This window comes from Lagenorhynchus albirostris, chromosome 10 (assembly GCF_949774975.1).
Source record: "Lagenorhynchus albirostris chromosome 10, mLagAlb1.1, whole genome shotgun sequence".
Classification (NCBI taxonomy): Eukaryota; Metazoa; Chordata; class Mammalia; order Artiodactyla; family Delphinidae; genus Lagenorhynchus; species Lagenorhynchus albirostris.
This window is the reverse complement of record NC_083104.1, coordinates 81,249,465-81,263,575: the sequence shown is the minus strand read 5'-3', so window position 1 is coordinate 81,263,575 and position 14,111 is coordinate 81,249,465. Positions and strand designations below refer to the sequence as shown.

At 53.7% G+C, this 14,111-nt stretch overlaps 1 protein-coding gene across 2 annotated transcripts; it reads right to left on the bottom strand.

Annotated features, from left to right (window-relative positions):
* Nucleotides 1-264: 264 nt before the first annotated feature.
* SLC44A4 (solute carrier family 44 member 4) lies at nucleotides 265-13,987 on the bottom strand. Of its 2 annotated transcripts, XM_060164233.1 has the most exons (21): nucleotides 13,954-13,987; nucleotides 12,296-12,344; nucleotides 11,761-11,834; nucleotides 11,548-11,626; nucleotides 10,498-10,597; nucleotides 10,290-10,415; nucleotides 10,074-10,134; nucleotides 8,463-8,547; nucleotides 8,296-8,379; nucleotides 7,786-8,021; nucleotides 7,600-7,699; nucleotides 7,005-7,097; nucleotides 6,635-6,737; nucleotides 2,296-2,549; nucleotides 2,129-2,223; nucleotides 1,906-2,009; nucleotides 1,721-1,794; nucleotides 1,442-1,512; nucleotides 1,249-1,343; nucleotides 1,049-1,133; nucleotides 265-457 (listed from the first exon to the last, which is right to left on the bottom strand). In XM_060164233.1, exons 1-21 carry the CDS (start codon nucleotides 13,985-13,987, stop codon nucleotides 339-341), a joined length of 2,121 nt encoding a protein of 706 aa, XP_060020216.1. In that variant the 3' UTR covers nucleotides 265-338. The 2 variants fall into 2 exon arrangements, with proteins under 2 accessions (XP_060020216.1, XP_060020217.1); XM_060164234.1 differs by lacking the exon at nucleotides 10,290-10,415.
* Between the last annotated feature and the right edge of the window lie 124 nt (nucleotides 13,988-14,111).

Below are 14,111 nucleotides of genomic sequence, written 5' to 3'. Positions count from 1 at the left end.
TCCTCTTTCCAATTGGCCCCCATTGAAGCGCCGGAGCGCGTGACCCCGGCCGGAAGCGTATTGGCTGGGGTGAAGAAGGGGGCGGGCATTACTCCTCAAGAGCCTTTTGATTGGTCGAGGCACCTGGGTCACGTCATAGGGGCGGGATCTATTTTAAAGAGCCAGGCGAGGTTAAAAAGAGCAGCATGTAGGAGGAAATAAAAGTCCCAGAGTTTTTGAGAAAACAAAATATCAGTCTTTTAATAAAATCTTTTTACTACAAAATCGAGATCTGGAAGGCGGGTTGAGGCTGTGAGGCTGTACAGGCGGCGTGCAGTCCTGGATCAGAGCTACGCCTCTCACTTCTTCCTCTTGTCTCCTGGGGGCACCTCGTTCTTCTTGCCCAGAATCTTCAGAAGGGCCTTGGACATGTAGTAGGGCCGGTCCACGGAACCGTCGTTCCGCTCCAAGTCTTCCACTATGGCACGACATAGACTCATAAGAGCGCACCGTTGGGAGCCAACCCCACTCCCCGGGAAAACCAGGGACTAAGAGACAGCTCCCTGGTTTCCAGGCTGCGCCACCACGGGCTGATTTTGGGGGGCAGTTTTTGCAACCTACTGGGTAGGTTATGTAATAGTTTCCTCATCTGTAAAGGTGGGGGGGTGTCAAAAATATTTCACAGCGTGATAAGGATTAACGGAAAAAACACATGTCAGTTGCTTAGGGCAGAGCCCGGTACACATGAAACCCTGAATGAACGCATACAGTAGGGTGAGAAAATCCCCACTCACTACAGCCACCTGCTGGGAAGAGTCCTGTGGCTAACTTCTTTCCCAGATTTTCTAGGGGAAGATACCAGAGGCCTCTCCCCTGGAATGTTCCTTCTTGGGAGAGCCCAGGAGCCTGGGGGCTCACTCCCTCCTTTCTTCCCAAACACCTGCCCTGAGGATGTTAGAAGAGCCTCTGGCTCCTGTAACTCACGAGGTCGCTGTTTCTAGAAGCACCAGAAAAGCCTGAATGATCTGGTACCTTTAAGTTGAGGAGAGGAGGTAGAGGTGTGACTCACAGAAACAGAGGAAGAGAGTGTCCACACACATGCCGAAAACGCTGAAGAAGCCATTGGCGATGACATAGGCCCCCAGGATGGAGGTCTGCAAGATGCAAGGTTTCCCTTAGGGTTCCTTTGGAGAGTTGGAGGGTGAAGCGGGTGTCGGGGATGGGGTGGGGTGGAGGGTGGGCCTGGGGGGTTTGGGGGGTGTCACTCACCATCATGGGCAGCCAGTAGTAGTTGAGTTGGGGACTCTCAATGTCTTTACCCAGTCCCTGGATGCGACCGGTGAAAAAAAAGAAGGACAGGACCCCTGTGAGAGAGATTTGGAGGTCAGCATCACTCCACTGAGGTCACCTCTTAAACTGCCCAGCACCCCTGTCCTCTGTAACTCCCTGCCCTGGTCCTTACCAACACCTCCAACCACCAGCAGCTTCCCAAAGAACAGTAGCAGGTCTGTGACTTTGTCCAGGACGACCACCCTGTACAAGGAGTTGGGGTAGGTTGGGGGTAAGAGGCCTGGCAGGGGTGGGAGTAGAACTGGCTATATAATTGGCCGTGACAGATGCAAAACAAAAACTGTTCACATTTCAAGATGGAGGCAGCAGAGATTAAACCCAGCTCAAGGCCCTTCTGAGCACAGCATGCTTATGGGTGGGAGAGCACGGAGGTGGGGGGCCACAGCCTGACCTGACAATGTTCCGCATGAGCAGCATGAAGGCGTTTTTGGCTGAGACACAGAAATTCTTCCCGTAGATGGCAATCTGGGTGAGGTGGAAAGTTCAGGGTTACCTGTGGTGAGCTTACCTAGGCCAGGGTAGGAGACCTGCATCCAGGGCCCCCAGAGCAAGGGGCTGCTCATGTAGTGGGCTCACCATGATGTATGCATTGCGGTTCAGGAACTTGATAAACTTTTCCAAACACCAGAGGCAGCACTTGAAGCAGCACATGATACAGCGGGCCACAGGGTTCTGGCTTCCTGGGGGTAAGGAGGGCTCATGTTTGGGCACTGGCCCCTGACCGCATACTGCCCCCGCTCCAGCGCCCAAGGATCCAGCTGATCAGCCTAGCCTTGCCCAGCCCCCAACCTCGACTCACCTCTCAGTTTGTTGTCAATGTACTCCAGGATGACCCTGGCTATCTGCACCAGGGTCAAGATGAGGGCTCCAAAGGCTAGCGACCCGGTGTGGTAACTGCACAGGGGTTAGTGAGGTAGTCAGACGACTCCCGGGTTCATAATTCCCAGCCCCCTGCCCCAGGCTTACCGGAGTGTGCGCATGAAGGCAGAGCTCAGGGGAAAGGTAGGGATGTCCCGGGGCTTGTGGAAGGCCCAGTAGAAGGAGGCAAAGGCCCCAGCCAGGACACACTGGCCCAGGGCTAGCACCCAGTTGATGGTCCAGAACAGCCCCAGGACCCCGTAGATTTGCAAGTTGAAGAGAGAACGTTGTACTAGGCCTGTGGACAAGTAGCCCTGGAAGACGCACATCAGCCCTGGGCAGGAGGAGTTCACCGGCTGGTCCTGGGGAGGCAGGCAGAGGAGGCTCATTCCCAACCAGCTCCTGCCTTCCCAGAGCAGAGGGTGGTAACAGCCTCCCCAGAACTGGGGAAGCCCATTCCTTCCAGGAGATCCATCTCTGGGTTCAGACAGGGTTCAGCTTGCCTATTGTGTGAGTGTAATTAGTTTCCTTCAGTCTCCAGTCTCTGGACGGCACAAGAGCTCCCAGGCCGTGTGGACCAAGCCTTAATGGTATGAAGGCAGTGTGACCAATGCCTAGCTCTCCTTTGCACTTGAACAGCTTGTCCCCTCCCAGAGCAGCCTCTGCAACTTCAACCAAAGCACTTTCTAGCAAAATTGAACAGACTGGGTATCAGATGATGCTAAGGAACCATTAACTTTGTTTGGTGTGATAATGGTGTAGTGATTATGCTTTTTAAAAGTCCTTATCTGTTGAGATCCATCCCGATATATTTAAAGGTGAAATGGCACAATGTTCAGAATTTGCCTTTAAAAACTCGAGGGCTTCCCTGGTGGCGCAGTGGTTGAGAGTCCGCCTGCCAATGCAGGGGACATGGGTTCGTGCCCCGGTCCGGGAAGATCCCACATGCCGCGGAGCGGCTGGGCCCGTGAGCCATGGCCGCTGAGCCTGTGCGTCCGGAGCCTGTGCTCCGCAACGGGAGAGGCCACAACAGTGAGAGGCCTGCGTACCACAAAAACAAACAAACAAAAAAAAACTCAAGAAAAATAAATTGCACGGGGGACTTCTCTGGTGGTCCAGTGGTTAAGACTCCATGCTCCCAATGCAGGGGGCCCAGGTTCAATCCTTGGTCAAGGAACTAGATCCCACATGCATGCCACAACTAAGAGTTCACATGCTGCAACTAAGAGTCTGCATGCCGCAAGAAGTCTGCATGCTGCAACTGAAGATCTTGCATGCTGCAACGAAGATCCTGCATATGGCAATGAAGATCCTGCACGTGACAATGAAGATCCCACGTGCTGCAACTAAGACCTAGCGCAGCCAAATAAACAAATAATTTTTTAAAATTGCAAGGGGTGGGGGATGGGTAGGGAAATAGATGAAACAAGAACAGAAGGCTGAAGGTTATGGAATCTGAGTACAGGGATTCTCCATGTTTGTGTGTGTCTGAAAATTTCCCTAATAAAAAGTAAAAAACACAGATTCGTCTCTTAAAGCAGAGGAAATAAACAAATGGGATTTAATTAATCTTAAAAGCTTTTGCACAGCAAAGGAAACCATCAAAAAATGAAAAGACGGGCTTCCCTGGTGGCACAGTGATTAAGAGTCTGCCTGCCGATGCAGGGGACACGGGTTCGTGCCCCAGTCCGGGAAGATCCCACATGCCACAGAGCGGTTAGGCCCGTGAGCCATGGCCGCTGAGCCTGCGCATCCAGAGCCTGTGCTCCGCAACGGGAGAGGCCACAACAGTGAGAGGCCCGCATACCGCAAAAAAAAAAAAAAAAAAAGAAAAGAAAAGACAACCTACTGAATGGGAGAAAATATTTGCAAATGATATGACCAATAAGGGATTAATATCCAACATGTAAAAACAGCTCATACAACTCAACATGAAAAACACAAACAACCTGATTTAAAAATGGGCAGAACGGGGCTTCCCTGGTGGTACAGTGGTTAAGAATCCGCCTGGCAATGCAGGGGACATGGGTTCAAGCCCTGGTCCAGGAAGATCCCACATGCCGCGGATCAACTAAGCCCGTGCGCCACAACTACCGAGCCTATGCTCGGTAGCCACAACTACTGAAGCCCGCGCGCCTAGAGCCTGTGCTCTGCAACAAGAGAAGCCGCCACAATGAGAAGCCTGAGCACCTCAACGAAGAGTAGCCCCCACTTGCTGCAACTAGAGAAAGCCTGCGCACAACAACAAAGACCCAACTCAGCCATAAATAAATAAATATATTAAAAAAAAATGGACAGAAGAACTGAATAGACATTTTTCCAAAGAGGAAATGCAGACGGCCAACAGGCACATGGAAAGATGCTCAACATCGCTAGTCATCAGGGAAATGCAAATCAAAACCACAATGAGATATCACCTCACACCTGTCAGAATGGCCATCATCAAAAAGAACACAACAAATGTTGGCAAGGATGTGAGGAAGAGGCAACACTTGTACACTGCTGATGGGAAAGTAAATTGGCGCAGTCACTGTGGAAAGCAGTGTGAGAAGTGTCTCAAAAAGCTAAAAATAGAACTACCATATGACCCAGCAATTCCACTTCTGGCTGTACACCTGAAAAAAAAACATCCCAAAACCACTAATTGGAAGAGACACATGCACCCAATGTTCATAGCAGCATTATTTCCAATTGCTAAGGTATGGAAGCAATCTAAGTGTCCATCAACAGATGAATGGATAAAGAAGATGTGGTACATAAATACAACGGAATACTACTCAGCCATAAAAAGGAATGAAATGTTGCCATTTACAGCAACATGGATGGACTTGGAGGGCTTCCTGGACTTGGGTGGCTATTTCCTTTCCCATGTTAGGGAAGTTTTGACTATAATCTCTTCAAATATTTTCTTGGGTCCTTTCTCTCTCTCTTCTCCTTCTGGGACCCCTGTAATGTGAATGTTGTGTTTAATGTTGTCCCAGAGGTCTTTAGGCTGTCTTCATTTCTTTTCATTCTTTTTTCTTTATTCTGTTCTGTGGCAGTGAATTCCACCATTCTGTCTTCCAGGTCACTTATCTGTTCTTCTGCCTCAGTTATTCTGCTATTGATTCCTTCTAGTGTATTTTTCATTTCAGTTATTGTATTGTTCATCTCTGTTTGTTTGTTCTTTAATTCTTCTAGGTGTTTGTTCTTTTTTTTTTTAGGTGTTTGTTCTTTAATTCTAGGTCTTTGTTAAACATTTCTTGCATCTTCTCCATCTTTGCCTCCATTGTTTTCCCAAGGTCCTGGATCATCTTCACTATCATTATTCTGAATTTTTTTTCTGGAAGATTGCCTATCTCCACTTCAGTTAGCTGTTTTTCTGGGGTTTTATCTTGTTCCTTCATCTGGTACATAGGCCTCTGCCTTTTCGTCTTGTCTATCTTTCTGTGAATGTGGTTTTCCTTCCACAGGCTGCAGGATTGTAGTTCTTGCTTCTGCTGTCTGCCCTCTGGTGGATGAGGCCATCTAAGAGGCTTGTGCAAGCTTCCTAAGGGAGGGACTGCTCTGTTTGAAATTTTATAACAAGAATTTATAACCACTTTCCACTTTGTATGTAATTGTGGGTTTGCGTCAGTCCCCACCGCTAGGGCATAAGCAAGTTGAAAGCAAGAAGTACTTCATTTGGGGCTTTGTATAGCCAGTGCCTGGCACATAATGGGTCCTTCTTAAATGTAAACGACCTCCCTCTCCTTTTTTAGAGTGGGGCTGACGCCTGTGGGCACAGCCCATGGTCCCAGTTCTGATGTGGTGGCCACATGAAAGCTTTGACAGTAAATACCCAGCAGTGCAGCCTCACTTCCTGGGAACATCACAGGGGAGAGTTTGGGGTAGCAGCTACTCTCCCAGGCCCCCAGGGAGCCCACCTGCTTATCGCCTAGAACAGTGTGTTCTGAGGAAGCCTAACTAAAGATAACCTAAACAAAACCCATCTACAGTTATCAGCTCTTATCAGGTGCCAGCCATTATACTTTCATGTGCCCAGTGTCCTTTAATTTTCTCGGCCACGGCCACAGCCATGCTGAGGCACAGATATTAAGATTATCTCCATTTTACAGGTGAGCAGACTGAGACTGAAAGGGTGAAGTGGTTAATGGTTCTCTAGGCAGAGGAATGTCCTGGGGAGGGATGGAGAAGTTCTGAGATCCACCTGCCCCAGGGCGTGGTCCTGCCCTTGGGCACAGCACGCATCCTCTTGCAGCACAATGGGTGGCTCAGCGGGAGATCTGGAGTCTGCAGATAGACTCCCTTTCTGGCTCTGCTAGGGGCCTGCTCTGTGACCCGTGAGTGAGCCCCTTGCCGTCTCTGGTCCTCAGTCTCCTCTGCACAATGAGGGATTTGAACCAGTTGTTCTCTAAGGTCCCCTCAGCCCTACTGGTGCCCCTCCACATCCACCCCAAATCCTCACCATGGGGTTGCATGATGTATTCATTGGCACATTCTCACAGCCAGACAAGCTGATGTTGGGCGCCCAGAACACGTACTGGGGTTGCCCAGATGTGGCCAGGTACCCAGAGGGGAGTCAAGGAAAGCATGGTGACACGGGGGCCTCCACAGTTCCCCTCCTCAGCAACCGCTTCCCAGGAGCTTGAGCAGGTTGTTCACTGCACAGAGGGGCTCAAATTCAGCCTGTGCTCGCTCTTTCAAGGCGGGGCTGTCTGCTGGGAGGAAGGGGTGCCTTCTTCCAATCACACTAAGGCATACTGTCTACAAAAGTATTGCCCTGCCCCCCACCCCCAAGGGCTCCAGGAGGGCCCAGTCATGTGGGCAAAGGATACAGAGCAGTCATGGCCCAGTAGGCAATGCAGATGAGCAGCAGGACAAAGGTGAACAACGGGTAGAACATGGTAGACATCATCTGTCCTACAGCTCTGCAGGGAGATGAGAGCAGTACACGAGTGAAGCTAGCCCCCCCGTCCCCACCCATCCTCTCACGGTGCCGACCCTGGCACAGGCCACACCTCTGCCCTCTCCAGGGCCTGCTCCTTCCCCCTAAGGCTGGGCACATAGCAGGAGCTCCCTAAAAGAACTGAACTGAATAAATCAGGCTCAAGGGGACTTTAGAGGAAACTAGAGCCACAGAGAAGCCACCAGGGGCAGCTTCAGGGTGAGTAAGGGCTTGTTTCATGTTTTAGGCACTTGACAAGACACTAATTAACTTAATCCTTATGAAAACCCTACAAGGTAGGAACTATTATTACCCCCATTTTACAGATGGTTAAACTGAGGTGCAGAAAGGCTAAGCCGCACAGCAATGTTAATCACTGTGCTATGCTGCCTTTCTCCTCCAGTGCTCTGCCACCTTTCCAGCACTCCCATCCTGGGCCCACCCCCCTGCCCTCTGCCCCTTCTCCTTCCCACATGGGCCCTGACCTGCTGGCTTCCTCCAGGAGGGCGATGGCGATGCGAATCCGTTGCCGCAGGAAGATGAGCACCAGTAGCAGGATGCCTTCAAGCACAGCCAGCACGATCACTGAGGGTGGACAGGGGGCAGAGTGGCCTGGGTCATGGCCAGGGCAGCCCTTGGGTGGCTGGTTCATGGGTGGGCAGGGCACTCACGGGCTGCTAGCCAGGTCTCCTGAACGCTGCTGTAGGCGCTGAGGTTGGTGGTGAAGCCCAGCTGGGAGATGGAGGCACCCTTGTCCCGCAGTACGCGGTATTCCTCCCAGGAGTGATAGATGCCGTACGCCAGCACGCCCAGCACCCCTATGATCAGCACAAACACCAGGGGCCCGGCCACCAGGCGCAGAAGCAGAATAAACAGCAGGCTCAGGACCAGAGCCACGCCTAGGGCACTGCGGGCAGGGAAACGTAGGTGAGGGTCACCCCACATCCCCCATACCTTTCCCCTTTCAGAGGCCCCCAAATACCTTTCCTCAAACCCCCAATGTCCCCAGATCAGAACCCCCCACATGCTTTCTCTTATAAATCCTGTTGGACTTGGGATCCATTCTGAGCTCTGGCTCCACCTCCCCTGCCCAAAGGCTCTGTTTCAGACGGTGGGCTAAGGGATAGAGGGTCAGAGTCGGGAGAAGGGAAGGACAAGAGCAGGGGAATGTGGTGACTCACATAAGAATCCAATACCAGGATTGGGCAAAGTCTTCAAAGATCTTGACGCTGATGTCACGGGCGTTGAGGCTGTCAAGAAGACCACTGGTGGGGAGAGACAGAGTCAGATGGGGCTGTGAGTGGGAAGGGGGAGCGGGACAGAGATGTAGGGGCAAGGGAATGCCCACCTGATGCCCTGGGCGATGGACGTGTTGGAGATCCCTGGGAGCTCAGGCACAGTACTATTGGACCATGGAAAACAACGTCCCAGAGCTGGAGGGAGAGAACCGGGCGACCGGGTGGGAGGGTCCAGAGTTTGTCTTGAAAGTCTCTGGCCCCCACCCCAGCCCGTCGTGCCCTTGGGGACAGAGTCGAGAAGGGCTCTGCCCCACTCAGAGGGCTGCTCTTGATTCCACAGCCGAAAGGGAGCTCCTGGCCCAGGAGCCCATGCTTCCCTCACTGTCTCTTAATACTCCTTCCTGCCCACCCTGCCACTGCCTGGGTTCAGACCCTCCTGTCCTCTGGCCTGCCTCTTACAGCACCTCCACGCCCACCCCTGCCACCCTTCAATCCAGCCCCTGCCAGAGTGCCCGGGAGACACGGCACAGCCCGGACCTTGGCATTCCAGGGCTCTAGGTCACTCTGCTGGCCAGACACCTCCAGATGCCTTGCCCTGGAGAGTGCCCACGCTCACGGCCAGGCTTTAAGGCCCCATCGTCTGAGCCCAGCCACTTTCCCCTCCCCTCTGTACCTTTGCGCTTCCTCCTCCAGAAATCCCATCCATGATGCCCTGTTCAGCTCCATCTCCATCTCACCCCCTCCAGGAAGTCTTCTGGCCCCACCCCTATCTCCTGTGGCCCCTATTATGTGCCTACAGAGCCATTTATCTTGACCCTCACAACAGCTTTGCCAGGCAGACTTGCTTTGCATTTACATTCTAAAGATGAGGAAACAAGGCTCAGAGAGGTTGAGTCATTTTCCTAAGACCACACAGCTGGAAAGTGCTGGAATTTAAATCCAGATCTATCTGACCCTGGAGCACTCATTGGAGATACTTCCTATTGTACCTACTGAGAGCTGGATATCTTTTCTCATGCTATAGTTACATTTTTTTCTATTAAAAATAATATTTAAGGGCTTCCCGGGTGCCGCAGTGGTTGAGAGTCCGCCTGCCGATGCAGGGGACACAGGTTCGTGCCCCGGTCCGGGAGGATCCCACATGCCGCGGAGCGGCTGGGCCTGTGAGCCATGGCCGCTGAGCCTGCGCGTCAGGAGCCTGTGCCCCGCAACGGGAGAGGCCACAACAGTGAGAGGCCCGCATACCACAAAAAAAAAAAAAAAAAATTTGGGAAAAAGAGCAAAAAAAAAAGTCAACTGTGATCCCACCACCCAGCGCAGTCACTTTAACATTTGGGTGAACATCCTTCCAGTCTGTTTCCTGTGCCTGCACATAAATGCATGTGTGTACATTCATCCACGTATGTTCTCGTGGCAATCTCATGCCATCGCTTCGTGAACATCTCTGATCTCACCACCTAGGATGTAGTCCAAAAGGGGAGCAGTTTTCATCTTCGCTTCACCTGTCCCCGGTACCTAGCACACAGCAGGTACATAATAAGCACTGGTGATCTGACTGTAGGATGGTCATGCAGCAGAGAAAAAAAACGAAGACCTGGTGCTCATTCCGATTTTGTCACAGACAAGCTGGGTGACTTGCCTCTCTCTGAGCCTGGTTCCCTTGTTTGAGGGAAAAAAATCTAGGACTGGATGATGTCTGAGGAAGGAATGTGGCTTCTCACCTGGAGTGGAAGGGAGGAGGAAACTGGGGCAGAGCTCCTGTCTCAGGCTTTGGAGCACTTGCTGGAGGGTGGGGGGAGGACAGACAGACACACAGACACAGAGCAAGATGAAGGAGTGAGTCCCCTTTCTATCACCACGATCATCTACCCAACTCCCCCTCCCACCCTCCCTCATTATGGACCCTCCTTAGCAATGACATTGGGAACAGCACTCACCATGTCCCCAGGCACCCCTGGCAGACAAAAGTTCCTATTTGCTGCATAGAAGACCTGCCCAACCGACTGTAAGAGCTGGTCCGTTTCCACAGTCCATGGGACCTCTGGGCAGGAGGACACACACACCTGGGGGCAGAGAGCGTGCTGAGGGGCTGGTATCCAGACCCTGGGGGAGATCTGGGGACAGAGGCAGGTCCCAGACTCTGACCTGGGGTGTGGGGCACGCCAGGCCATTCTGGGCGATCGTGATGATGTTGGTGGTTAGGACGCAGCTGAAGATGTTGAAGTATAGGAGATATGGTTTATCTCTGTAGGAGAGAAGGAAGCGTATGCATAAGGGCTTGGTCAAGCCTTGGGGAAAGAGAGGGACTGCCAGGGCTGTGCCTCAAGAGTGCAATGGGTGGCTTCCCTGGTGGCGCAGTGGTTGAGAGTCCGCCTGCCGATTCAGGGGACACGGGTTCGTGTCCCGGTCCGGGCAGATCCCACATCCCGCGGAGCGGCTGGGCCCGTGAGCCATGGCCGCTGAGTCTGCGCTCCGCAACGGGAGAGGCCACAAGAGTGAGAGGCCCGTGTACCGCAAAAAAAACACCAAAAAAACAAAAAAAAGAGTGCAATGGGCCCAGTTCCTGGCCTCTGGAAGCTCAGCTCAGCTGGGGAGGTATGGGAGACACCTGAAAGATTGCCCAGAGTAATTCAGCATCTCCACTGCTAACAAAATGGTTAAGAGCTTGAACTCTGGAGCCAGCTTTATGACCTTGAATAAGTCATCTAACCACTCACTGCCTCAGTTCCATCACATGTAAAATTATAGCACCTACCTCACAAGGTTTAGATGAGTTTGTGTGTGTAGAGTACACTGCCTGCCTGGAATGCCATATAAAGGTTAGTGCTTTTATTATTTACTGAACGTTTCCTGCATGCTGGGACTGATAGCCTTGCTTCTGGAATCATCCTTGTGTTTCAGAAGAAGAAATCAAAGTTCAGAGATATTGAGTACCTTGCCGGAGGTCACAAACCAGAACTTACTTAGCCCAGTTGGGGATTCAAATGACCATCTCTGAACCCTAAAACCTGTGCATTTAACCATGACTCTTTGCTGCCTCCTAATTCTAGGAGGATTCAGAAGCCACTGGCCAGCAGTGGAGGCTGTTCTACGTGGCCTGGACTGGTGAGATTCAGGGAGGCTGAGGTGGAGTGGTCCCCTACCCATCCCCCATCTCATCTCCCTCCTGCCCCCTCTTCTTGCCTTCATACTCACTTGTTTTCCCCGATCCCGCAATAGGCCCCAGTAGAGTTCCTGGGGTAGAGGACTTGCTGGGGGTCTCCATACACCCAGGCTGGAGACAGAGACACACAGATGAATCACTGGAGTGCGGCAGGGATTTAAGAGGGAAAGGCTGTGGGTGTGGTCCCTCCTTGGGACAATAATGTCCCCCAGCCACTGCCCAGCTCTGCACTGCCAGAAACTCACCCACAAGCCCCACGGCGATGTAACCCAGAATGAAGAGGAAGAAGAGGACACAGCAGATGATATCTGTGCAGCTCCTTGGAGAGAAATGGGGGAAACCTTTGGAGAGGGGATGCTGGGGGGGGGTAGCATGGTCTGGAGGAGTCGTGCTTTGGAGAGTTGGGGGATGCTGGAAAGTAGGCATAGGTAGCTTTCATTTTATTCTCTTTAAGAAAACCTTTTTCTGGGTGGGTAAACTTTCTTCTGAAGTTTAAAACAGGAAAGGGCACAGTTCAGAAGTGTTCAGCTGGATGAATTTTCCCAAAGGACACATGCCTGTGTAGCCAGCTCCCAGGCCAAGACACAGAACATCACCAGCAGCCGGGAGGCCCCCTTGTGGCCCCTCCACTCACAACAGTCTCCCCAGGGCCACCACCCTCCTGGGGCAGGAGGTTTTTTCCTCACAAGTTTCTTACCAATATTTCAGCGAATACGAAGCAAAACCCAGACACCGCCCCCATCCACCCCCCCGCCCAGCAGCACAGCGCCCAGAACTCACCTGTTCTTGATGGGGCCTCGGAAGGAGGGGTCATATTTGGCTGGTTTCCCTGAAGGGCAAGGGGAGGAGTGTGGAGAGTGAGGCATTGAGAGGGGTCTCTCCCCCCATTTCCAGTCCCTCCAGACCCTTCCCCACAGCAGGAGCTACCCTGCACCAGGGTCCTACCTGGCCCTCAGGAGTCTGGGGGGAGATAGACAGGGGCAGGGCTGGCAGGAGGGGAAAGTAGAGAACAGGAAAGGTAGGAGCAAGGCTTGGTCAGCAGCTGCACTGATCACTGTGAACTCCAACCGGGCGGCCTTGGAGGGAGGGGAAAGGGCAGCTTTTTATGGGTCATTTACGGGTCACACCTCAAGGCCCTCAGCCAAAGTCATCGATTCCCGCAGGGACTGGGCGGGGGGCGCTGTAGACCCCCACCCGGAAGGGAGCTTAGTCCCCAGGCTACTGCCAGTCTCTGGGAGAGCAGTCAGGGTGACACCTGAGCCGGGCAGCTTGTGGCCCGTCCTGTTCCTGGTCCTCCCTGAGTACACACAGGGAGGAAGTGAGGCCAGGCAGCCAGGGTCCGGTGTGGGCGGGGAGGAGGGACAGAGGGCCGAGCCAGAGAGTGGAAAGGGGTGCGGTCCATTCTCCCAGGTGCTCTGGACCCTTGTCCCTCCGTGGTTCTCAGACGCGATGTTGATGATTGACCCAAAGCTGCTCCAGGAAGTCTGTGGAGTGTCCCCATTGCTCCCTCCTCTACTCCCTTCGGACCAAGCCTCGCCTCTGGAAGGTCCCTCCCCTGGGGTTCTTTCCTTCCCTAGCCCTCACTGCTCAAAGGGATCCCAGAGGCTGGTCCCAGCTCCCCCTCCCTGTAGACCCCTCCACCCTGCCCCCTGCCCTTGTCCTCAGGACCCCTCGGGGCAGCCCCCCAGCCTTTGCCCCTCACAGAGATGCTGGAGACAGGCTGCCCGCTCCTTCTCCTCAGGCCTTACCCTTCACAGGAGCCCCAGAACTCTGCTGCCCCTCTTCCTAACCCACTCTGAGATAGACTCCCTCCTAGCAGAGAACCCAGGGGGCTGGTCCCCAGCCCTCTCTCTCCACCAAGATCTGCAGCCCCTACTCCTCTCAGGGACCCCCAGCAGAACCCCCTCCGCCGCCACTCCTCACAGACCCCGGCAGGCAGATCCCCAGCGCCTTTTCCTCTCAGAGACCCAGAGTCCAGGCTGAAAGTCTGCCTCCTTCTCAGGGACCCCAAGCTGTCCCTCCTGACAGCGGCCCAGAGCCCAGCTCACTCCTCCCAGCCCCTGAGCCCCTTCCTCTGCTCAGGACCCTGACCCTGCCTCCTTCAGGCTCTGCTTCCCGGGGCCCTGTCCTGAGGGGCCCAGAGTCCAGGTGTGACATCACCCCCTCGTCCCAGGGACTCCAGTGCCCCTCCTCACGCAGACCCCGGCTTCACACCCCAAAGGCCCCTCAGCAATGGCTCCCAGCCCCTGCACCCCATCCTCCTCCGAGGACCCTGACTCTGTCTCCTTCCATCAGCTGTTTCCTGGGCCCTCCCCTCGGGGACCACGACTCCCCTCAGCTCCTCTCCCTGGTGCCGGCCCAGCCACCGTTCCCCGGAGCAGGCCTCCCCTCCCTCGCCGGGTCCTGGGCCCCCACCCCAGCCTTGCCCCCAGCCTCACCGTAGACCTCGTTCTGGTCCTGTTTTCCCCCCATGGCTCAGTCTCCAGAGTGATTGGAGCCTGGGAGACCTGGCAGCTCACCTGCCAACAGCCCCGCCCTCCCGCCCTCACGTCACAGCCCCACCCCTGCCTGTGGTCCCCGACACACTCTAGTTCCT